The following is a 26106-nucleotide window of genomic DNA, read 5'->3' on the forward strand; positions in this document are numbered from 1 at the left end:
GGTTCCTAGAGCCATCCAATTTTGAATAACGTACATCTATATGGGCATCTGGAAGCCCGAATTTGGAATTATTATCTACTTCATATTTTGTAAAACTTTAACGAATTTTTGATTAACAAACTCAACGATTTAAAAGTGAGCAATGGAAACACTGTAGGAAAACAAAACATTTTTGTCTCCAGCGCGCGAAACTGTGTATCGGAAATTCTAAAGACATGCTCAATTTAAAATTACTTTGCGATACTGCTGTTTCTGGTTTAAGTGCGAAGAACATTGTATTTAATAAATAAAGGTAACACACAAAATATTTAAAAAAACGGCCCTTTGGACGTAATTTAAAATCTAAAACCTTTCACATTTTTATTTTTTTTAATTATATTTTTTATTTAATTTTTTAAAAATTTTATTTACAAATATGTAAGATAAAAATATATGAATAAGAATTATAACATAACTATAAACATTAATTCTTCCTCTCTATTCTAAAATCGTAATAACTTCTGTGCATTGCGTCATTTCTAGATCACTCTATGGCCCGCGCAGCTCTGATGACATAATAATGGTGAACTGAAACTGCCACTGTAAGCCAAAACTTTTCACTTCGCCGTGCTTCCATCTTTCATTACTACGCACTTCAGCTTTTGCTCTCTACTGTGCTAAGATGTAATTTCGCTGGCTTGCTTTCTATCTCAACAATATCAAAAATGTAAACCTTCTGTAGACAGGCACGACTAGAGTGCCAAGTGATTGTGGCAAATAATATCAGTTGCAAATAAAAATGGAATTAAAACTGCCTCGACTGCCAAGTTCTTTAGATATTACCAAGTTAGCATTACTAGCATACTACGCAATCAAAATCTTCTTCAATATGGGTCTAATCACGCATTTACAGTGTTCCAGTAAATCCAGTTTCCTTGATTTGCTCTTATTATGACATATTATTTGGTAGCTGAGAATTCAAGTTTGCTATAGAAACAAATTCCATGCATTCATGTTTGTTATTTGTATATATTTATTAACTCATCATGTTTATATTGCATTTTTGTTTATCATATATTTATCTTATATATATGCGGCTTAAGTGTTTGTTGCCGATAGTGTATTGGTTACTTGCGTAACTGTAAATTGTTTTATTCCCCGTGCAGTGCAGCGCGTGACGAATATTATGAGAAAGCTAAGCCGGAAAAATTAAAATACAAATTTAGCACGTGCATTTAACATTTAATAAAGAAATTTAGCATCTATATATAATAGAATTCGGAAATATGCAACCGTCAAAAACAGGCAACTATGAGAAACAAATAAAATGAAATAAATAAATATCTTTATTATATGCGGCTTAAGTCTCTGTTTGTCGCCGATAGGTTATTGGTTGCTTGTGTAACTGTACTAGCTAATGGGGTGAAGTTGCCACGGCACAGGGTTGCCGTTTCAATTGAGAAGCAGGCAATTTCCTGTAAAACTTGCCAGTGCTATGACCATTAATAAGTCTCAGGGACAAACACTTAAGCGTGTTGGCATTTTTTTAACTGAGCCTGCATTTGGACACGGTCAACTTTACGTTGCCTGTTCAAGAGTTCGTGAAAGAACGGATGTAAAATTAAAAATAATGGATGGTCCTCTGCAAGGCGAGCTTAAAAATGATGGAAAGATCTACACAAGAAATGTTGGGTACAAAGAGATCTCTGACATGTGAATTAACATTTTATTATTTAAATCACCTTTATTTATTGAACGAGCGGTGGCTCTTGAAATGTACCGCCAGTGGTTTCCTTCATCGCATTCTACTTTAAGTAATTAAGCAAGTAGAAGGGGGAAACCCCGTGGGGCAGTAAGCAAAGAGGCGTCCTCGCAGCCTGCCTTTAATTCAGTTTGAATTAGCAGACACCTTTGCACAAATCATTTTAAATACAATTTACAATACCTAAAACAGCGGTTATTTCGTATGACCGCCGGGATTTCTAGTTTTGTTTATAACAGTTTTAACATGATATGCAAAAATAAACATTTTCGACACATTTTACATTTTTATTTTCATAAAGGCAAGAAAGCGGTTGAGGCTCACAAAGCGATATGTGAAGTTTACTGTGTTGATTGCATAACGGTTGCTTGCTCATGTGTTAAAGTTGGTTTAAAAGAATTCGTTCTGGAGGCTTTTCACTTGAAGCTGACCAGCGTTCTGGCCGACCTTCTGAAGTTGATGATGACAAACTTAAAACTATATCTGAATTGAATCGTCATATAACTGTGCGAGAGATTGCAGAAAGGTAAAAATGCATGACACGCAACAATTGAAAATCACGTAAAATGTCTTGGACTCACTTTGGCAGCTGAGTTCGGTAAAACCATAGAAACTAGTCCTGTGAAAATTTGCAAATATAACGCTGATTTTTTGCTGTTTCACTTTGTTGTTTGAGTCTTTTTCCGGCGTGTTATTTTAACATAAATGTCTTGGACTCGTTAAGAAGCTCAATAACTGGGTTACACATGAACTGAAGGAAATTCACTTAACACAAAGAATCCATATTTGCAATACGCATTTAAGACGTAATACAGTCCACCCTTTTTTAGCGCGAATTATGACTGATGATTCAAAATAATAACCTACAATAACGTTAATCGAAAAAATTATGCCTGAAGCACGAAGAATCGCCACAAATCACAACGAAAGCAAAACTGCATCAGAAAAAGACTATGCTGTCAATTTGGAGGGGTTACAAAAGTGTTTGTGTACTTTGAGAAGCTTCTAAGCAACCTAAAGATCAACTTTGCTGCCAACAACTTATGAAACAGGAGAAAAAAGGTCAGAATTGGTAAATCGCCGAAGTAATTGTGTTCCACCACGACAATGCGAGGCCTCACACATATACGAAAGCTGAAAAAAGAGTAACAAGTTTTAATTCTGATCCCCCGCCTTTGGTTACATCGTTCCAAAAAGTCTACAGGTGCTCTTTTCCGTGGGAAGGCACTAGTGTTGGAACGAAAAATTTATCCGCTGCCAAAAATTCATTGTACACTCATGTCCATAAATTAAGGATAATTCGGAGTCCCTCGGAAATCGAACTCTAAAATAAATATATCACCTGTAAAATCACTACACACATCTTCAAGAATCATATGCAAATTTCAGGAAGTAACCAGATGACACCGATGGTACGTCACAATGAGGAGAGTGTAAGAGAGTGATATATAAGGAATACAGACAAAGAAGTAAAATTGTTCGCAGGCGCTTTATAAGCATTTCAGTGCAATAACCGAATAGTTATGACACGAAGGAAGCATTTGGATGATTTTTTACGTGGTAGAATTATCGGCCGTCAGGAATGTGGACGTACACTGGAACGTACAACTGGAAGTATCAGACGAACATGGAATTGCCCAGAGTGTCATCTCCAGGCTTTGGCAACGATTCCAAGATGATGGTAATGTGAGAAGACGTTACAGCACAGGTCGCCCCAGAGTTACAACGCCGAATGAGAACCGGTATTTGGCAGTTACTGCCAAAAGAAACAGGCGGAGCACAGCCTCAGACCTGTCTCGTCAGCTCTCTTCAGCTACTGGTACGACAATTACAAGACAGACGTGTACAGACGCTTAGGGCAGATTGGTCTATATGCTCGTAGACCTCTCAGATGCTATCCACTTACTGCAACTCACTGTCGCCTGCGGTTAGCCTGGAGTAGAGAGCATGCATTGTGGACACCGCAACAGTGGGCTTGTGTGATGTTTTCCGACGAATCCAGGTTTAGCTTCCAGTCTGATTCTCGCCGGACTTTCATATGGAGAGCACCAGGTACCCGTTACAACTAAGAAAAGATCATTGATCGACACCGTTACGGTGGTGCAGGAGTGCTCGTTTCGGGTGGAATTATTCTGGGTTCCAGAACAGACCTGAATGTTCAAATTGAAACCATGACAAGCCAAATCTATCGGGACGTCATTCTGGAACATGTACGTTTGTTTCGGGGCACCATGGGCGCACAATTTGTGTTTATGGATGACAACGCCCGTCCTCACCGTGCAAACATCGTAAGCGAATGCCTTTAATCGGATGATATCGCCCGTATGGACTCACCAGCAACCAGCATTCTCACCGGACTTGAATCCAGTACAGCACGTGTGGGACATGCTTGTCCGACGAGTTGCAGCCCGTCAATCTCCTCCTACATGTCTACCGGAACTTCGGAGAGCATTGCTTTTTGAGTGGTATAATATGCCCCAAGATCAGATCGATAATTTGATACTCAGCATGCCTAGGCGTTGTACGGACTGTATTGCATCGTCTGGGAGACATAGAATGTATTAACTATCATACCAACCATGTAATATTGTTTTTTTGTAAATAGTTTTTTTTTTTTTTTTTTTTTTTTTTCTTTTTCTTTTTATTTGCTCCAGGGAGAAAAAATCGCTAATTTTTATCAAACATATAGCATCTTCTTTTGCTTCTTTTGCTTATAATATCAAACATATAGCATCTTCTTTTGCTTCTTTTGCTTATAATATCAAACATATAGCATCTTCCTTTGCTCTTTACCTTTTGTTTAATAAATAAGCTTTGCAAATAAGTCAAATTCGTTTTGCTTCTAACTCTTCCTTCGCCTGATTTTGCATTATCCTCAATTTATGGACATGAGTGTACTTCTTGGAGAATTAAGTCTTTGACATGTGGGTGGGAACTTTTCTTTTCTTAAAAGTCTCGACCTCCAATCAAGGGTTTGTTTCCCAAGGAAAGACAAGCATGCATTCAGAAATTAAAATCGATTTTTAATATAATATTAATATTCAAAAAAAATTTTCCGGATCAGATTCCTGCTGAAATTGCTGTTCAGTTACACTAAAGAATGTGCAGGAGCCTTCTTATTTAGGATTCCGTTACGCTCCGGCTAAAATTATGATTTTTATCCCAATTACCAATAACTAAGAAGCGCCGGAGCCTGGCTAAAATTATGATTTTTATCCCATTAACTAAGAAGTGCATAAGCCAAAGATCTGATAATAAAGATGATCTCAAATCACACTTGTTCAGTTTTTTCCCGATAAAGACAGGAAATTTCATGAGCGCAGAATCATGAAGTTACCAGAAAGATGGCAAAAGGTCATCGAAAAGAATCGAAGACATTAGATAGATTAAAGTTAACTTTTGTATAAGAAAAAAAACTGAGTTTCATTTCTCGCTAAAAAATTAAAATTACTTTCTTGCCAACCCGATAATTCCTTCCTTTTGAAAACTTGGTTACATTGCCTTAAGAATTTTTCATATTTCCAATCGTTGGATAAACAATTAAGCTAATCAATTTCTCTCACATTTACCATGCAAGTGAAGGAAACGGCAATACACATAACTTCAATTTCCAATCGCTTTCTTAAAGAACATGATAGACATGACTCTCACAACTTGCTCACCCTTTTATACAAGCAACCTTGCAAAACCTTGGTGAATGTTAATAATTCTCTAGCGAATGTTCCACGATGAAGTGGACACTGATAAAAGAGATGGGAACGGAAATTGCTGTCCATCAAGCTGATCAAATAGATGAACGAACGACCCCCTCTCAATGAAGGAGAGAAAAGGAAAAGAGAGAATCCGAAGGTACAAATTAAATGGAAATCTAGCCAGCTGGGGTCAGCCTTCTGGGACTGCTGTGTCTCGCTTTCGAGTGACCTATAGAATGGTCATTTCAGTTTAGTGTGTTTTCTTTTGTCCACGGCTTGCAGAAATGCAGATACTATTGCTTTTTATAAAACAATCACTCCATTTCAATAAAAACTACAACTGTAAAAAGGACCAGCATAACGAGATTATGGATATTCTAGAGTATAAGACAGAGAAAGGAAACAACTGTTACATTAATTCTCCTTAACATTTAAACCAATGTTCACTGAAACTGAGATACGTAGCAATTATGAGTGGGACAAAGAGATTTCTGAGAAATAAAAGCAAAATTATTTTTTTACTCATCTTAAAGCTGATGCTCTCTTCCTATAGAAATGTAATCTTCGGTGCGTTACAATGAAATTTGAATCATGTTAAATATGTAGTTTTCATGCAGGGGAAAAAAAAAAAAAAAAAAAAAAAAAAAAAACCGTTTTTAATTATATTATGATAACAGTTATTATAAAGCAAATAAAAATTCAATATTATTTAAGCTTCAACAATTTTAACAAAATTTAAAATCAAAAGAAAACATATATTAATTTTAATAACAGCGAGACATACAAGTCAACTTTACATTTTTCAACATTCAAACTTAATTTCGAATTCTCTTTAAATGAAAAAAATTCATTGCTTTTTAAGAATCATAGTGCCTAACAAAGTCAACAGCGAATTACTTAGCCTAACAATAAGAGCTTCAACTAAAAAATCCCCAAATGATAGATAGCTTCGATTAACTTACTTTCTTTCATAGTGTTAACATTCAAAACTAAATTTAACTGTATTAAAAAAAAATGTGAAAGCTTTCAGATTTTACATTACGCCCAAATGGGCCTTTTTAACGTTTTATGTGCTACCTTTATTCATTAAATATGTTCTTCGCACTAAAACCATAAAATTCAATTCATATTCTTCGCACTGAAACCATAAAATTCAATTCAACAGCAATATTGCAAAATAATTTTTGAATGAGCATATCTTTAGAATTTCCAATACACAGTCTCGCGCGCTGGAGATTTCTTTTTTCTCGTAGTGTTGCCATTGCTTTAATTTAGACTTCGAACAACAATAACGCTGATTTTTCTTGTTTGAATTCTAAATTAATCGTTCAGTTTGTTAATAAGAAATTCGTTAACGTGTTACAAAATATGAAATTGATAATAAAACAAATTTCAAATTTGGGCTTCAGATTGCCATCTAGACGTACGCTATTCAAAACTGGATGGCTCTAGGTACCGTTGTTTTATCACAGTGCGAGAACACATACATACATTTATGCAGATTCTTCATTATTTAATTTCGTTAAATATAACACAGGGCGATAAAATTTGGTGGCCAACAATTTGAAAGTGAACAGACATATATATAATGAACGAACGCAAAATGTCAAAACAAATTAATAGCCCTTCTGAATTAACAACGTTTGAAATGGAAATAAACAAAAATAAAAACTTATATACATTAAAAAAGTTTTTTTTATTTGTTAAAAAGACTTAAAATTAACGCAGCATTACAGCTCTAATTGCAAAAGTACTTTTTTTCTTGCTCATATGCTTTCCGAAACGTAAGCTCTTATATCTAATAATATCAGTACATTAAAAAAAAAAAAAAATCTTTTGAAAGATCGGGGAAAGAAAACAGTATTAAAAAAACATAAGATATTCATAAAACTTTTAAAAACAGTTCAGGAAAACTGTTTAAAAAGTAAATCATAGTATCATTAAAAGATATAATATTTGATATAAAATAGACCTCAATGTAATGCTTCCAAAAAGAGGATTGTTTAAAAAGTAAATCATAGTATCATTAAAAGATATAATATTTGATATAAAATAGACCTCAATGTAATGCTTCCAAAAAGAGGATTTATTAAGAAATCAATATTAGATATTAAAGACATACGCTAAAACACTCATAAATGAAGATGAATCAAAAGATGAAAGTTTTAAAGAAGAAAGATCAATACATAAAGCCCAACAGAAAGGGAATCAATATGCAAAATCTTAGAAAGAAGAAACCTATATACGAAATCCTAAACAGAAATGGCATGTTATTTTTATGGAAAAATAAAGAACAGTTGTCAACTTTGATTCGTATGCAAAGGGATTGCAGGAAATTTTGGAAAATTCCCTACAAATCACAGCTATTTTACCCACTCGGTCGCTGCTGGCCCTGTAAGTACGGAATCAATAAATGAAATACTTTTCAAAACGTACAACTAAATATTAATTTGCAACAATCAAAACTCTAATTGCTTCGTTTAGAATCCGGATAATAAATCTTCAAAATCTAAATCTGCCCTGGAATTAGCACTGAAATATAAATTTGAAAGAGACAAACATTTCCATCCATACAACGTTTAAAAAAAAAAAAGAAAAAGAAAAAAAAAAAAAAGAAGAACTGAATTAATTTGTGGGCAGTTAACTAAGTCACTTCAAATTAACTAGGATTTAGGGCCACTTTCTCGAGATCCAACCAATCAACACAAGCGGACACTTATTTCCAAAGAGTTCTAATATTCAACAGTACACTTTTTAAATTTTTCTTTCGACGATATGTCATCCCGCTAGAAACATACGTGGTCCACAGAAAAGGAACAAAATGCAAATTGCCACCAGTTCCAGGAGAGAGGAGTCTAAACAAAGCCCCCGCATTCTTAATAACCGTCGTAGAAAGGGTGGACGTGGGGGGGGCAGAAGAGTCATTTGAAACAAAGGAACGATATGCGGAACAAAAGCGACGGCGGGAGATAAACGGAGACTTAAAAATCGAGAGAAACAAGCCTTTAATAAGTTTGTTTATCGAGAGGGACTCCCTTTTAATACGTACAAGGAGACGGCAGCTGAGACAGAGAATATAATAAGGAGGGAGAGAACAAGAAGTGAAAAGTAGAATGGTAAGAGAAAGACGTGACAGAAGGCGCACTTTCGTTACAATAACAATAATAGAAAGGCCCGACGTGTAATTCATTATGTGCAATATTCTGTCACAGATACACGGCGAAAGGGTTAAGAAGGCGAAGAACGAGAGAAAAGGGCGACCCTTTCGAAGAAGCACAATACACCCAATAAAGAACAGATTCAAAGTTATTTTAATTAAAATGTCCGCTTCGGAAAAGGGGCAGATGGAACAAACGGCGCAGACGTTTATGGCCGCTGGCAAGGCTCATCGAGATAATCCCGCACATATAGTGGTGGCCAAAATTGTGGACACTTTTGGAAATTTTTATGTTTTTGAACTTTGTATGCTTATAGAAAACGTTACGTTTCACAAAATGCAAACTTGTATATATCATTTTAAAGAGAATTTATTACTGAATTCAATACAAAGCACAAAATTCAATTATTTGCAATACAAAAAAAGTTAAACGATAATAGTTATCGATATACATTAGATAGAGATGATTGCAGTGAGTTATCAGTACTTAGTAGGGTACCCTTTATTTTTTATTACAGCTTCACATCGACGTTTCATTGAGCTGACAAGAGTTTTCAGCTCTTCTTTCGTTATTACATGATGCCAGGAAACAATTATAGCCTCAATTAGTTCCCTTTTATTTGATGGGCGCCTCATTCGGACAAGAGTTTTCAAACCGTGCCACAAATTTTCGATAGGATTGAGGTCAGGACTGTTTCCTGGCCATGACAACAATTTAATGCTCTTTGTACAAAACCACTCTTTCAATATTTTGGCCGTGTGGCAAAGAGCAGAATCCTGCTGAAAAATAAACGAAGCATTGTTGGGAAAGAGATCTCTGATGGAAGGTACAAGTTTTGGTTCTAGAATAGTGTCAATGTATTTCCTGGCATTCAGTGTCCCATCGATGACATGAAGGCGACCAATACCATCTGCTGACATGCATGACCAAATCATAACACTAACTGGATTCTTCACAGTTGCTTCAATGCAGTCAGGATGTAGCTCTTCTCCTATTCTACGTCTTACATATTTTCGCCCATCAGTACCGAATAACGATATCTTAGTTTCATCACTCCATATAACTTGTGACCACTGATCATCTGTCCAATTAATGTGTTCCTTTGCCCACTGTAATTTTTTTTTTTTTTTTTTTTTTTTTTTTTTTTTTTTTTTTTTGTAGTGGCTGAAAATTAAGATAAGGCTTTTTTCGTGGAATTCTACCTCTCAGTCCAACATCTGTTAATCTTCTCCTGATTGTTCTTGAACTGACAGAAACACCAGAGTTCGAGTTTCGGCGAGGGCGCTGCACATTTTTCACGTCTCCAGAATCAAAAATCCTAATGAATAGCCCGAGCTAAAAGATGGTGGACGACAATTCGTCACCACCAGGAACTGGCGTCTCGGTCCTCTAATCCCCAGTCGCTCTTTAAATTGGGGAGTATATAAGGTATTTTCTACTTCCTTACCGCATGCCTTCGTAATGTAATCGGAAGTACACTCAACGCGCACTCGAGAGGTCCAGAGTTCGAGTTCCGGCGCATTTCAGAACTGCGCCTTTTTCACGTATCTAACATAAAAAATCCTACAGAGAATGCGATACAACACCGCTTATAGTAGCCAGTTATTATCTGCTGCTTACAGGCAAAATGCATTTTTGCATGGGTTGCATTCCCACCTCGAATGCTTACGGTTTGCGCTGCTGAACGAGCATCGCCACGATGTTGATTTTATCAACTGATGCTTATTTGCTCTAAAAGGATTTTAATATCTGCTGAAATCCAAAGAGTTAAACAAAAACTGCAAAGTTAAGGAATTCAACTTTTAACGGAAATCTCATCCAGTCTCTCACAACTGTTAACTTTTACATGAAGATTATAAAACACTAAAAGGCTGTAATATCACTGTACACTAAAAATTATACTTATTTTACACCAAATAGCTATTACTACTGACGACATTTAAACAGTTAAATCTTTATCTCCTGATGATTTGCAATACTTTTAAATATTCGATAAGTACACAGATGAAAGCATATTTGTTGCACAAAAAGTGACGCATATAAATATGTACACAACATTAAAGCAAGCAAGGAAGTGTAAATATTTGAGAAAAATTATTCATTATTTAAAATTCAGCAGTAGGAAAAGAATGAAATTCAAAATAAAAAAAAATTCGATTATCTTTAAATTTAAAATATATAATTAGTCATGGTCACTGTGCAAAAAAAAAAAAAAAAAAAAAAAAAAAAAAAAAAAAAAAAAAAAACTATATCTTCCGTTTTACTGGGCCAATTGACGAAATTTAACTTGCATTTTTCACATCTCGAAAGCGCGACCTAAGATATGTATTAGATTTATAAATAGCATTGTTCTAACATTCTAATATAGGTATTTTGACACAAAATCGGACTTTTTCTGAAATGCCATGCCAATTTTTTTTCCCATATTTGGATTCCACGACTCAAATTATGCCAAACTGCCGACTTTTGAAAAATCGCACGAGTAGTTTTTAAAAAATTAGCTCTCAAACGTTTAGCTCCTCAATGTTAATTGAATTTGATATAAATTAATATCTCTTTTCTTTTTAAGCTTACTTGATTCTTTCTTCCAGAATTCGAAATTTAGGCTTAATCCAAACATAATTCGCACATTTTTTATGACTAATTTCTAAATTTGTATTTTTTAATATTTTTTTATAAATTTTTCGAAAACTGTTGTATTATAACCTACAAAATTTGTAATATCATCTTAAACAAGATGTATTTCTAGGCACACCTGCAAAAAATTAGAGTTTTTTTATTCCAAATTTTGCTCGAATGCAATGAAAAAAAATCTGATGTGTACACCACATGACTTCCTTGTACGGAATATTAAAATATACGCATTTTTTCTTGCATTTCATTTAAACTGATTGGATTAAATTAAATCTACTTCGCCGACAACGCATAAACCACAATAGAATAAATGCATTCTTTAAAATTCACTCTAGTATTTGTTTGCCATAGCCACACTCTGGCGCTAGATTCACTTAACAGTATTATATTTCGTTCATATTATAACTCAAAATGCACAAAATTTATATCATTTAAAGAACAGAATTATCTAATCGTTGCCACGTGTTCTATTCAAATACTATAATAAAGCTAGAACGATGTATAAAAGAAATTAAGCAAACAAAACAAAAAAGAAACAGTTTTTCACAGACGATTGAGTACTTCTCATTCAATTAATTCAGTTCTCACTTCGCGAGAAGGCAAAAATACATAAAAACTCAAAATATCTATATTAAAAATTACGAAGTAAATCTTAAACACTTATTTCCTCGAAAAAATTCCAGAAAGGATTAAGCATGATTTAATTGGCAATAATAAATGAAGGCGTTATCTTTGTTGTTGCGAAGCTACGTTTCTCTAGATTGGCAACAAATCCAATAGTCAGCTCTTTCAAATGTAAACAAACAATGGCCGCCATCAAGAAAAGGATTAAGCTTAGCGGCACTTAAACAACTTTAAAATTGTTGATAATTCTAAAAATATTGCATAGAGTTTGACTAAAGGCATAAAAACCTTAACCGGAAGATAAAAACAACATAATTCAATCATATTTAAAGCAAAAAATGTACAATTTACAAACATATAAGAGTAAAGAAACTGAGATCACTGAGCCGGGTAACAGAGTGGATATATATATAAATATATTTATATACGTTTGGTGCGGCCGATTGCAACCAAAATACGAGGTCCACATCTACATGTTATAGCAGTCCTATATACAAAATTTCAACGTTCTGAGGCTACTCGTTTTTGAGTTATGCGAGATACGTATGTACGTACGTTCGTACAGACGCCACGATAAATTCTCTTCAGAATTCATTTTAAAGCAGTTTTATAATTTTTTTTGGAGGAAAAGTCTTTTATTCTGTCCTTACGTACAGATATCACGCAAAAACATCGTTAAATTGCATTCGATAGCGGTCAAAATGCATATTTTCGTTGAAATATGCTGCCTGAAACCTTTCGCGATTACAATACTTCCTTTTTACTTCGTACAAGGAAGTAAAAAGAAAAGGAAAATAGGATGCTATAAATTACGAAGTTCGCCAAGTAAATTATTGTTCGCGAAAACTGGAAGAAAAAAAAAAAAAAAAAAAAGCTAAGGTAAATTTTTGAATTTCTCCGCAAATTTCGCACCAAATTTTACAAAATTTAATATTTAGGTATAATTTGTGTCGTAGAATCGAAATATTGAAAACATTAATATGTTACTTAAGATAAAGCTCGATTTTACGTCAAAAAACCTATATTGAAACAAAAATCTAATAGATATCCTAGTCGCGCTTTCGAGACATGAAAAACGCAATTTGAATTTCGTCAGTTGGACCAACAGAATGGAAGAACTGTCTTCTTCTTCTCCCCCCCCCGGCAGTGTACTTTCTATACTAGTAATCTTCCAATTTTGTCAACTAGCGGAACCCTTAGAAATACAAGCTTTTTTCGAGGAACCCCACCTTACCTTCGGAAAAATATATCTTAAAAGCACATTAATATGCTATAGATACTTTGTGTAAAGGCAAAAAAAGAAAAATAATGTACTTTTTATCAAAAAATTTTAACATAAAATTAATATAATTATTAATAGCTATAATTCTTACTCCACGTGTTACCTACTCTTGCATTACATTACTGACAACGCAGTGCTTGCATTTTTTTACACAAACTGTCGAAGTCTAGCTCTGTTTTTGCAATCACAACTAATATTCACAATTAATAAGAATTAATATCTAATTTTTTCTGTATTTTCTTTTTGTTGCCACATATACTGAAAAAGATTTTTTACTTACTTATGTTGCTTACATGATACGTTAGATGCTTACATGATAGATTACGTTGCTTGCATGAATCTGCAACTAAAAATTTAGGAGCCGTTTTAGCTTAAATTTAGACTTTTTGTGTCGAATGTGTTGATATGTCAATAAGATATTCCCTATTCTTCCCTGGCAAGCCGTATGATTTATCGTAGCACTCGAACGGATTTTTTTATCCAGTCATACTTAATTTTTTCTTCCGGGGAATATTCCTTTATGGTTTTCTTCAACTGAAAAAGGTGCTCCACTATGAAATTTTTAACAATGTCATCTAAATGTAATTCATTTTACAATATAAAATATTTTACATTATTTCAGTGACGGATTTTTCTGCTGTTTTGTGTGTGCTTTATTATTGCTTAGTTTGGTTTTCTGCATTATTTATCATGCCTTCATCCGTTAATCTTTTCACTAAATTACGCCTGAAACGGCAAAAATTTCTGAATCATCTTGACGTTTTACTTAAATGTAAATGTAAAAAATTGATCCCCAATTTTATTCAAATCAAATCTAATCAAAAACCTTCCAGACGCGTTTCAAGAATTCTGTTAAATTGCAAGCTTGCCTTACTTCGGTCATCATAAGGGATACACGTCAACAATTGTCCAAAATTGAACATGAACTCTATAAGCTTCATCTGGAACTCGCTAATTCATATCCAAAATTCACTGCCCTCGAACTTGGTCTAGAACAGAGAATGCAGTTATCCGTCATAAAAACACCCTTGCAGTTAAATTCGAAAAACTTCCTTTTACAGTCTTCCAGTTCAAGTAGTTCAAAAAGTCTTCCCATTGTAAACATCAAGCCAATAGTTAATATTTCTAATGTTAGTCTTTCAGAAGAGCAAGAGAGAATTCTAAAATATAATTTTAACTTCTCACAAACCTGTAAACCCTCGATTCCAAAGATTTTGGCTCCAATCGAAAAAGCTTTCAAGTTTAGTAAGGTTTCAAGATTCACAGAAAGAAATGATTAGACATCTTATCGCTCATAATGTGAAATTCAATAATAAACCTTTGAAACCAAATCTAACTGCGAGAGAAAGAGCTACAATGCGAGAAATTCATTTTAACCCGGATATTATCATTTCAAAGGCCGAAAAAGGTGGCCAGATAGTCGTCATGGATAAGAACACTTACATCGATGGTGTCACTAAACTCTTAAACGAAGGACCATATAATCTGAACCCTAAAGATCCTTCACCTTCGGACTTGTCAAAAATAAAAACTGCGATCAAATCTTCACAAATCATTTCAAGCAACTTAAAACATTCGCTTATCCCATCTGTTGCGAATTGTGCCAAATTATATGCTTTTTCCAAAATTCATAAAAGTGGTATTCCTTTTCTCTTATTCCTTAGCTAAATATTTAGTTTCTAGATTTTCAATTCTATTAGACAATAACATTTACACCATAAAAAATTCAATAGAGTTTGTAAAAAAAGTTAAAACATTTCTCCTAGAAATTTACTCATGGTTTTTTTTTATGTAAAATCATTATTCACCAATGTTCCAGTGGAGGGTGCATTAAGATGTCTAGAAACCAGACTTCGCGAATTTCATTTCTCTTGCATCGAAATTGATGAGCTAATTTCTCTCACTCAACTTTGTTTGAAACAAACACATTTTGTTTTCCAAAATAAATATTACAAGCAAACTGAGGAATTAGCCATGGGAAGCCCCCTCAGTCCCATCCTGGCTGATATCTACATTATTATAAATCAAAATTGTTTGAAACTTGAAACTTCCCGGCATGGTTCCGCTACGTAGACGATACTTTTACCCTGTTTGAAGGTAATAAAGATGATTTAAATAAAGTTCTTTCAACAATGAATTCTATTGATCCTGCTATTCAGTTCACTTTTGAACTTGAGACTTGCAATTCTCTTCCGTTTCTCGACATTCTGGTCACACGTAACACATCCAACTTCAGTACTACGGTTTACCGTAAACCTTCATCGGTTTGCCTTCCACCACACTTTAAATCATGCCATCCGACTAAACAAAAGTTAGCTTCATTTTATTCCTATGTTTTCCGTGCTCTTCAAGTTTGCTCCTCCAAACTAGCCCTTGATGAAGAACTAAATTATTTAAAAGCAATAGCTATTGACAGGGGCTTTTCACCCAACATTTAATCAAGCAGTTAAAAAATTCTCATCTCAATACACTAAAAGACACACTCTTGTTTTAGGAGATTATAAAAATTCTGTTGTCATTCCCTTCTTTACATCAGTTAGCTATAAGGTTGCACATATTTTGCAGAAATTTAACTTTCGGGTCGTTTATTCTCCTATCAATAAAATTCTGAATTCCATTCTCAAAGATCCCATTCCGGATATGAATTTCTGGTGTATTTACAGGATTCCTTGCAAGTGTGGTTTAATTTACATTGGTTAAACTAAGAGAGCTTTAAAATTTTGCATTAAATAATATGAGGCATATTTTAGAAAAAAATTTAACGCAGAAGTCCTATATTGCCCAGTATTGTTGGTCTGAAAATCCCACTTTCAATTTTTCTGCAGCGAAAATTATCCAAAAAACATCTTCCATTGGTGAATTGGATTTTCTAAAGGTGTTTCACATTCAAAACAATCTTTCTGTTCTAGTTAACGATCCTAATTCCAATCCATCTTTGCCTTCGGCCTTTAAAGAAATTATGTTTTAGTTCTGGTTTCATCAACAGATGGCGCCACTTGCTTATATCATTATTTCCTATCTTGTTCATTTGCGTTTTTGCAGCTGAGGATGGTGGTTCGGTAAAACCATCGAAACTAGTCCTGTGAAAATTTTGAAAATATAACGCTTCTGATTTTTGTTGTTTGACTTCTGAATTAGTATTTGTTCGGCGTGTTACTGTGTCTTAATTATAAAACTGTTCAATTTTGCAAAGCATTGAACGTCATTCTCTTTGACATATGTCATGTTGAATTCTTATTTTGACTTGTGGAGCCCCAGAAGTTTGACTCCTGGGACTCAGAGGTTCCACGGAACACATTTTAAAGACCACTGTTCTACACTAACGCATGAGTATAGAAACTCGAAATATTCAATCTAAAGTAAAAAATTTTCAAATATGAATTAAAAAAATTTATAAGAAAAACGAAGTTGTAAATTTTTACTAAACTGACTATTCATGTAATGTCTCTGACAGCCATTTCATGCATATTAATTGAACAAACCGTACTGATTTATCCAACTTTTATTTCTTTATACACCTGACAAAGAAATCAAGCTGAAAAATTAATACTCAAGTAAAGCAAGACATAGCAAAATTGAAACTGAAAAAAAGGTTAAAATACAATAAAACTTACAGTTCTTGCATTTGGATCCACTTTGTAGGTGCCAGCGAGAAGTTTAATAACATCCAGATTACCATGCTTGGCGGCCCAATGCAATGCAGTCTGTAGGTATGAAATAATTTTAATTTATTTATTAGGCATCAATTTTTAACAAGTTTTATTATTTTAAAATTATACCCAAAACGAAAAACACATTTATTTTAGAAAAACGTATTCTTTCCCATATTAAAAAAAATTCTCAAGTTCATGTTTTTTGGGAGGAGCATACTTGAATGCAAGATAAGGAAAATCAATTAAATTATGTTTGTGGCTTTAACAGAAACAAAATCTAATATCATAACTTTTTTTAATGGCATCTAAAAGAATTCGAATTTAATCTAAAATTAAAACGTCTGCTTCTGTACACACAAAATATTCTTTGATAAACAACCAACAATTAACACCACAGCACGTGAAGATATATGCGAACAGAGCAAGCATCCTGTAAAGTAAATCAGCTGAATTCTTTTAATTCACTTCCTGTATTTTCTATACATTATTAAAAACGTTTTAGAATGTATACACTTTAAAACTTTTTACTAAACGTTTATGTTTTTACTAAAATTACTGGTAAGATATAAAACACTAAAAACAGTAAAATTTACAGTGCATGAAAAAAAAAAAATTGAACGCCATCTTGAAATTTTGATAATCAAGAAAATTCAACTGTTATGTTTGTTCAACTGTTGAATAAAAATGCCGAACACATTTCGAGAGACAAACAACATAGACTCACTTCTTCAAATGCAAACTATTCTTTCTTAAAGGAGAAAGAGTGTAGATGAACTATGCCTTTAGTTTAAATTAATTTGCTTGAAATTTGCTGATATGCAATTCCTAACTTGCTAACAGAAAAGCTGCTTGGCAACCCTATTCATATCATGCCCACGAAATGAATATTTTGTGCGAATTACGACAAAATTTCAAAATATTAAAAGCACATCATAAACTTTAATCTATTATATTTCAAACCAGTGAAGCTTCTACACGAAACAAACCAATGATCATATTACAAAGCAAGAACAACCCCTTTAAATATTGTATTTTTTTATTTTATTTATTTATTTTATTTTATTTATTTATTTATTTTTTTGGCTGAGAATTTTTTTTCATATAACTAAATTCATATAAATTTCATATACATTTATATGAAATTATTTACATATTCATATAAATTATATATTCATATAAATAATTTCATATATTATTATTATTTATTAAAATATTTATATAAATAATTTCATATAAATAAATAACAGAAACAGAAGCCGTTAATGATGTCCAATAATCACAAACAAATAAATAAATAAATAAATAAAATAATGCTGGATATCTTTTTTTCCCTTTTTTTACTCGAACTTTTTGCCCAAAGATACAAGTATTTAAATTATTAAATATTATTATTTGCGCAATGCAGCCGTTACTGATGTCCAATAATCACAAATAAATAAATAAATAAATAAAATAATGCTGGATATCTTTTTTCCCCTTTTTTTACTCGAACTTTTTGCCCAAAGATATTTAAATTATTAAATATTATTATTTGCGCCCATGGATATTAAAATTATTATTAATTAAAATAAAAATTTTACTTTAATTACTTACATTGAGAATAATCATATTATTTAAAATTAAATTTATTAAATATTATTTATTGTGTTGCTGCCGGGCGAAAAGAACTAAAAGAGTTTGCACCACATTTAATGAAAACTATAAAACAAAGCAAATGAATATCGCACACTTTTCCATCACATTAGCGTTCAAACTGAAATGAAAAAAAAAAAAAAAAAAAGAATTAAAATATTAACTAACCAAATAAAGCTGAATCTAATTTTTCTGAACGGGAGGGGGAGGAATACGTATTTCTCAGTTTGACATTAAATTATAATTGCTCTAAGTTGACCCTGAAGCACTAAAATGCAAACATAACAATAGCCAACGATAAAGCACGTTAACATGTAACACTGCTTGCTCTCTGTTATTGAACAATGCAAAACTTAAAATCCGACAATATGTCGAATAATAGCTTTCCTATACATCGTTCAGAATGCTCATTAAATGGACAAGAGTTGGCAGCATATATCTCAAACTGAAACAGCCAATTAGTTGCTGAATGCTTCTAAGAAAACTGCATTCTGAACAAACAGGTTAAGAATCTATAACAATAAACAAAAAGGCTGGTTTAAGGATGTTCATAAGATTCAACAAGCTAAGAAAACATATTCTTCGGCTCTTCCTGCTCGCCATAATACACAACAATCAATAGCAAAACAACTCACTCAGCAGCTGTCATTTAGGACATCTCATCACAGAGACAAACAATTTAAAGAAGATTCAACAAGACAGTCAGTTTTCATGAAAGAAAAGTCAATAACTTAAGTTTACCCAACCCTTCTCAGAGAAACACTCGTCTCAAGTGGTGCAGACAAGACCGAAGTAAATTATTCTTCAATGCAGAAATATAATACTGAATAGCATAAGGAAAGAAACTACTGGTATTTAATTGTTTTCAGAAAATTCTCTTTCGAATTTTGGTTGCAAAACCATATTTGGTACTTTCCTTCCAATTTTTACTGTCTCGTAACACAGTAATTTCAATAGCTGCGGCAATCTGATACACTCCTATTTCTCAAAAATACCGTGATAACTGTCAGAGTTCTTTCTTCTTAATCTAATACACGGTCCGCACTGAAATTTTACACTTAATTCCCCGAGATTTTCTGTGGCCAAATTGAGCAATTTCCGGTAATTACGTAATTTCGCAACCACCTTAGTAAAAATCCACAAATGCTTCAGAATACATTAAACTCTAGTATCCACAGCATGACAAATACTCAGTTTCCAACGCCGCCATTTTCGTATGTGTTCCTTTTGTTGTATTCCAAATTCTAACGATTTATATAGACAGATAATGATTATTTTGTATCTTAAACTCAATTTTTAAATTTGTGCTTGTAGGGTTTTCCTGTAATAGAAGAAGAGAGGTGATATATTTGAAGGAATATATTATTTTCCTGCAAAATCTTTAAAAGAACAATGCTTCCAATTCTATCTCAAAACGATGGCCTACAAAATGCCCCCCCCCCAAAAAAAATCTAAAACCTACTTGTAAATAGGTTTACTGATTGTCTTTTGGAACAAATACATAGTTGAAACGTAGACTATGTATGTGATGATGTGTATGCATGTAATATATAAAATTTATAATAAAAATAATTGCTCATTTTCCTCCGTAAAATTCGCTAAACTGCGCCAAAGTGGTTGCGATAATACGTAAGTATACAATGTCCTTTACCAAACATGACAGACGAGTTATCAAATTAAGTCTGAATAAATGAATAATTTTAGGCATTTACTACCAAAATACAATGAAATAACGTTGCGTGCGTATAGGTTCGTAACAGATTGAATGCATACAAGTTCGATGATAAATTAATAAAATTTATTTTTATTAAATGAAACTGTTCCAAGTTCTGGAATTTTCCACAGAAATACTCGTACATGCGTTCATGGTATCACAGAATACAATCAGTAATTGCATTTCAAACTACTAAAAACGTTACACACAACGTAACGCAAAGCCCATCTAAAGAGAAAGCCAACTCAGAGACAACTCCGTTCTAGCTGAACTAACAACTTACTTGCAACAACACTAACTGACTGCAGATGCTCTCTCTCTGGCCTTATATAGTTACAACCGGCCGCCGAGATATGTCTAGTCCTTTCTGCTTCTCGAAATAACTGGAAAGCAATATGAGGGTCGAATTACGGTTGCAGTTAATATAGTGATCAATTACATTTATTCAATTACAATACCTATTCAATTACATACGGTGATACAGGAACAGGATCTAAATGTCACCAAATGGTCGCCAGACCTGGCGGCTTTTGGCGATTTTTCACCAAATTTGGTGACAAAACAAAATAAGTCGCCGAAGCCATTGTCAGCTTGGTGATATCTCGCTAAATTACCGAGACACCAATTTACTCAATGTTAAATGGACTTATCCTTGAATTTTTACTTTTACGCCATAGCCCACCTCTTCAGAGTTTTCGTGTTACATTACGTAGCAAAATACGAAACTTCACATATAACTGCACTAAAATCATCTATCTATGTACAAAATTCGTAACAATAATTAACATTATTAAAGTTAAATTCATATCTGTGATGCAAATGAAGAACCATCCCCCAACATATAAGCAAAACCAAATAAAATGAAGGTAGAACCCATAAGTCTCTCAGGAGTAATCATCTGCAACGTTTCTAGCTAAGAGCCAACTGTAAAAATAGTTCCTTCGAAGAAAGACAGTCCCCAAAGTCCTTTCTCACTGATTTCTACATTATTAAACCCGAAGAAGAAAACTATGTATGTTTATAACTTTTTAACTAGTGAGATCTCCTGTTTTAAAGAATATGCCAAGTTTGAGACACCTTATATATGGTATTTGGAGCAACAATTAGTATAAATTAATGCAAGGTAAGTGAATGATACTTGGTGACCTAAGTAAAACCTTTCATTCGTAAAGTTCTATTCACTATTTCAACCTACTATTTACCTGATTTTATCAGCGTGTTTAATCTAATTACCAATATACAATTTTGTTTTCATATTTAAAAGTAATGGCAAAATTCTAAATAATTATTTCATATGATATTTCTTCCTTTCAAGACAAAAAAGACAGCCATATAAAAATGTTTTTAAATAGTAGAACATGAAAACATTCATAAAAGCTTTATGTGTTGGCATCGCTCACTGGTTCAGAGCTGAACATGCTTGGACATGCAGAAATACATGTTTACCGGTCATTCCAAATGAATGCCATTTGCAACAGTTACTAATGCCGTTGCATTTTATATAAAAACAAAAACCCAGAGAAGCTTCACTGTATATCTTTAACCACTTTTAAAAGAGGGCAAAGTGCACTACTAGGATCAGTATCTGTTGCATTTACTTTAAAATGCTAGCACATGCACACAACCTAACCAATCCTTCCTCCTTTTAAGCATATCTCGCATCCACATGAGTATATCAACCAGACAAATAAAAACAGGTAATATGTGCCTAAATCACATTTCGCTCCGAGGAAATAGTACAGATATCAAGGAAATTTCAGATAATTCTTATGACATCTTAAAAATGACAGAGGTACTTTTATGGTCTCTCGTATTTGGATACGAAATAGCACTACGCTTCGCATTTTTCCCTCAAAAGCAGATTCTCCAGAAGACGGCATAAGATAGATAAAAAGCAATAGAGTTTAAAAGGGAAGTTTAAATGTTGCAGTTAAAGGCGTTTTTATGGCTGATGGTTTGACCCAGACGCTGGGTTTTTATTTACTCTTGGCGACGCGGGAACCATTAACGCTCGTTTTCGGGAGGGGGACTATCTGCACTCGAATCCTTCCGAGGAAGAAAATCAGGAAACGTTCGTCGACGTGGAGGACACTCGACGGGGTAAACACAGGCACAAATCCTCGCTCCGAGATCAGTGGGTCGTTAAAGAGAGCAACTCAAAGACAACACCATTAGGCCTTGATGGCCATAGATCATTAAAAAGCAAAGCAAACGAAAGGTAAAGCTCATTTTCCAATACCATGGAAGGAAGAGAATCTGAAAACGATCGAGAAAGACGGTTTTAGCAATCCATCTTCCCCCAAAACTTAAATCAATACAAACTTCAACAAATCTTCAAGAAAGCAGTAAAACAACAAATGTCACAGAACCGATTTCATAATTTGAAAACTTAAGTGAACCTTAATTATTGCATTCTGCGATAGTATTTCTGGCAGCATTGAATTTTGGTAGCATATCATTTTACATAAAAATAATTCCTGTTTGATACAAATCTTAACAAACAAAGTAATTTGAAAAACTAAAAGGCAAATTATAGCATGTAGAGAGAAGATTAATCTTCCTATTACAGTTTTAAGAATAAGCAGGAGGAAAAAATATTCATATTCTTGTGGTTTGCCGAAACCATGTAAGCCAAAATGCTTACCCATATTTGCAGTCGTTTCCAGTCCGAATGAAATTCTTAAGTGTCAAATTCTAACACAAATGCAGCTAATACAAGCTATGCGAATAAGAGGATAAACAGAACCATTTAAAATAAGTGATTATTTATCACCATTTATAAAAAGGAATTATTCAATTACATATTTCATACGAAAGTTTAGGTTAAATAAAGTTTGAAAGGTAAGTAAAGTTTAAAAAGACAGTTCCGATTATAAGCAACGATTCAAATACGGCAAAAACTTAATTAATACGGCAAAAACTTAATTAAAAAAAATTAATAATTGTCTTTAAATATTTTTAATAATAATTGCACTTAAGGGCTGCTTTACTAGGCTGCCCTTAAGCGTCATCGTTTAAGATTAAAGGAAACTTGCTCACATTTAAATTTAATTATTCCACGTAAATATAATTATCAGATATACACGACGGTTCAAGTTACGGTGCAGCCTGCCCGAGCAATCCCCCGACGACAACTTGGTTACAGTAGTTCTCCAGTTATGCGGCTAAGTAGAATCACAACCTATCCGAATAATTCGAGTAAATAAATTATCTTTCATAAGGCAATATATATTTACTGTATAATGCAAACTATAATCCAAAATATTGTATTTTATATTCAAGAAGCAATTTGACAATTCTTTCAGAAATCTTAAATCAGAAGCAATGGAATATTAGCTCTGTGAGTTTTTGGAAAGGAATAAAGCATCTTACTACTTGCAAATAGATAGAATTAGCGATTTATTAAGTTAGGATTGGATATAGAAAAGCTAAACGAGAGCTATCTACCTAAAGGGAAGGATGTCTTTGAGAAGGACTTCCTAACGGAGAATCTAGCTTGCGTAAATGTTACGCAGTTATATATGGAAAGGCGTATGTAACCAGTCGAGCACAAGTACCAGTGTTCAATTGTGACTCGGCCATCAGTCAGCTTTTAATGAGTTGGGAGAATATGAGATGATTTAACAGTACAACAGTATATTTGATTTTAGAGAGGTCATGAGCTGATGGATCTTTACTGATATAAGAGTATGAGTCTTTTTTTAAGAAACCTCATCACAATATGCCTTTTCGTCCATAATAATGATTTGATCAATTAAGAATTTAGATAAGCTACAAAAAAATTTTTTTAAAACCAAATATAAACATGCCTAGTATTTTCGCGCACTAAGCTGTAGAAAAATTATCATTAAAGACATAAAGTAAGAAATTTAGAACCAATATTTCACAAAAACCAAAAATTTAAATTCATAATTAATAAATTTCAAATAATTGCAACAAAGAATTTTAAAATGTTAAAACCACAACATTTCAAACAAAAAAAAACCCTTTCAAAAAATTAATGAAATTTAAAGAAAAATTAACAAAAACAGAAGAGGAATTCAATCAACTTCAATGCTACTTCATCAGGGGGGCAGGAACATTAAAATCAATTGAAATCTCTCTTCGACAAAAACCCTTGCTTTTCTATATCCAAAATTAGCCGATGAACCATTTCAATGTATTTTAATTACAATAGTTCACCCGAAAATTCTTGCTCTTTCCCAAAGCAAAGAAAAAACAAAATAATTTCTAATTAGAACAATTAGAAAGCCTTTAAAAAAAAAGAGAATTCTATTTTATTAAAAGAACTGAAAGGAGTTTTGCTTGTTTGAAATGTTTTGGTTTTAATATTTTTAAATTCTTTGTTGCAATTATTTGAAATTTATTAATTATGAATTTCAATTTTCAGTCTTTGTGAAATACTAGTTCTAAATTTCTAACTTTATGTCTTTAATTATATACATATACTGAAAGAATTTCGTCAATATCTTTTTCTTTTTGATTAGAAATAAATTGATATCATTAAAGTTAACGCTGTTAGTAATTTTAAGATGAGTATTTTTCCCCTCAGTATTACTGAAATTCGGTCGAATTTAAGTGCTTCTTCTATGAAAGAAAAATTTTTAAATACTTGTTGAACACTGCTATATTTGGATATTTTCTTTTGTTCTTCTGATAACGAAAACAGAAATATTAAGAATTATAGTTTATTGTGCGAAAAATTTTAGATCGAGTGGTTCCAGATCTGCAAATTGCTATATTTATGTGGTACTGACTGAGGAATAGGATATTTGAACTCAGAAATATGGACATATTTTATGCTGACAAGCAATTTAGGTTCTAGAGGAAGATTTATATTCACTGGAGGTAAAACTAGATGCAGAATTAGCCACTTTAAAAGGAAGGTGACATAATTCATAATTAGTGTCAGCATTCGTTTGGAAATGTCGGTTAAAACACAGCGGAATGATATTAAAAGTATTTGGTTGGTTTATTTAATTATGGCAAAGCACACTAGGGTTATCTTCCGAAGGGGAGGGATGCCTTCGTGGAGGACTTTCGAAGGGAAACTGGCTCGTACAAAGAATCTCTAAGGAGAAGAAGTAAAGGTTCCCCGGGGCAAATGTGGCTCCGTCAGACCGAAGAGACACATTATGTATATCCCTGAAGCTTACTTTAAAGGGGCAAACCATTCCAAAGCTATCCACCCTCCGTACCTCACTGCGCATGTGCGAAATAACATCAGGAGGCAACAAAGCAGCATCAAAGAATGCAGCATGCCGTCGGCCATGTTAGCAATCTTTTACCACGTTGTTCGAAAACGTTCTTTGTTGTTGTAGTCAGAGGTACTTGGTTTTAGCTATGTGAAATTCTTTTAAAGACTTTTTAAATGTAATGCTGTAAGTGAAATGGTTTTGGCTATTGGGTGAAAACTTTGCTCTTGGTTTTCACAATGGTCATTCCAAATAATTGTCTAAACGTTTTCATGGTAATTTGTTTTTAAAGTTGTTGTCGGATAATTATAATGTATTTCAGTGTTTTCAGTTTATTTAGGGGTGCCTTTAATTGTCTTTAAATATTTTTTTCTGTTTCAGTTAGTTATTGCAAATTTTGCTTTTAAAATTTCACTGTAAAATTTTAACTATGGATCCATAAAAATTTATTACGTTTTGTATGGCATGTGTTTTCCCCCCTTTTTAAGTTTACAGAAGAAAAGAATTAAGAAATTTATTTCATTTAAATTTTGTCTTCGTACGGCTCGCTGTTTAAATTGAAAGTAAAAATTGGACAGGATTTCTATAATTCGCCCTAAAATTCCAACTAACATATTTTGCTCATAAAACTCCAGAAATGTATGAAAATAAAACATTTTGAGTTATTTCAAAGTAAAAAATTTACTATCTCCTCGAACTGCGCTGTTTAAATTTCACCCTGCGCTGGTGCTTCACTGCATAGCCGTGGCTCTTCGGTACAGCGGCGCAGAGGCGAAACAGG

At 33.2% G+C, this 26106-nt stretch overlaps 1 protein-coding gene across 1 annotated transcript in view; it reads right to left on the minus strand.

Annotated features, from left to right (window-relative positions):
* The window catches only part of sowah (ankyrin repeat domain family member sosondowah), a 231852-nt gene that overhangs the window by 122173 nt on the left and 83573 nt on the right, over positions 1 to 26106 (minus strand). The window contains exon 7 of the mRNA XM_085818190.1: positions 16746 to 16835. Within this exon, the coding sequence (XP_085674316.1) occupies positions 16746 to 16835 (90 nt within the window). The remainder of the gene's footprint in view (positions 1 to 16745; positions 16836 to 26106) is intronic.

This window comes from Stegodyphus dumicola, chromosome 6 (genome assembly GCF_044657685.1).
Source record: "Stegodyphus dumicola isolate Sdum_Otavi_A_Nest chromosome 6, ASM4465768v1".
Classification (NCBI taxonomy): Eukaryota; Metazoa; Arthropoda; class Arachnida; order Araneae; family Eresidae; genus Stegodyphus; species Stegodyphus dumicola.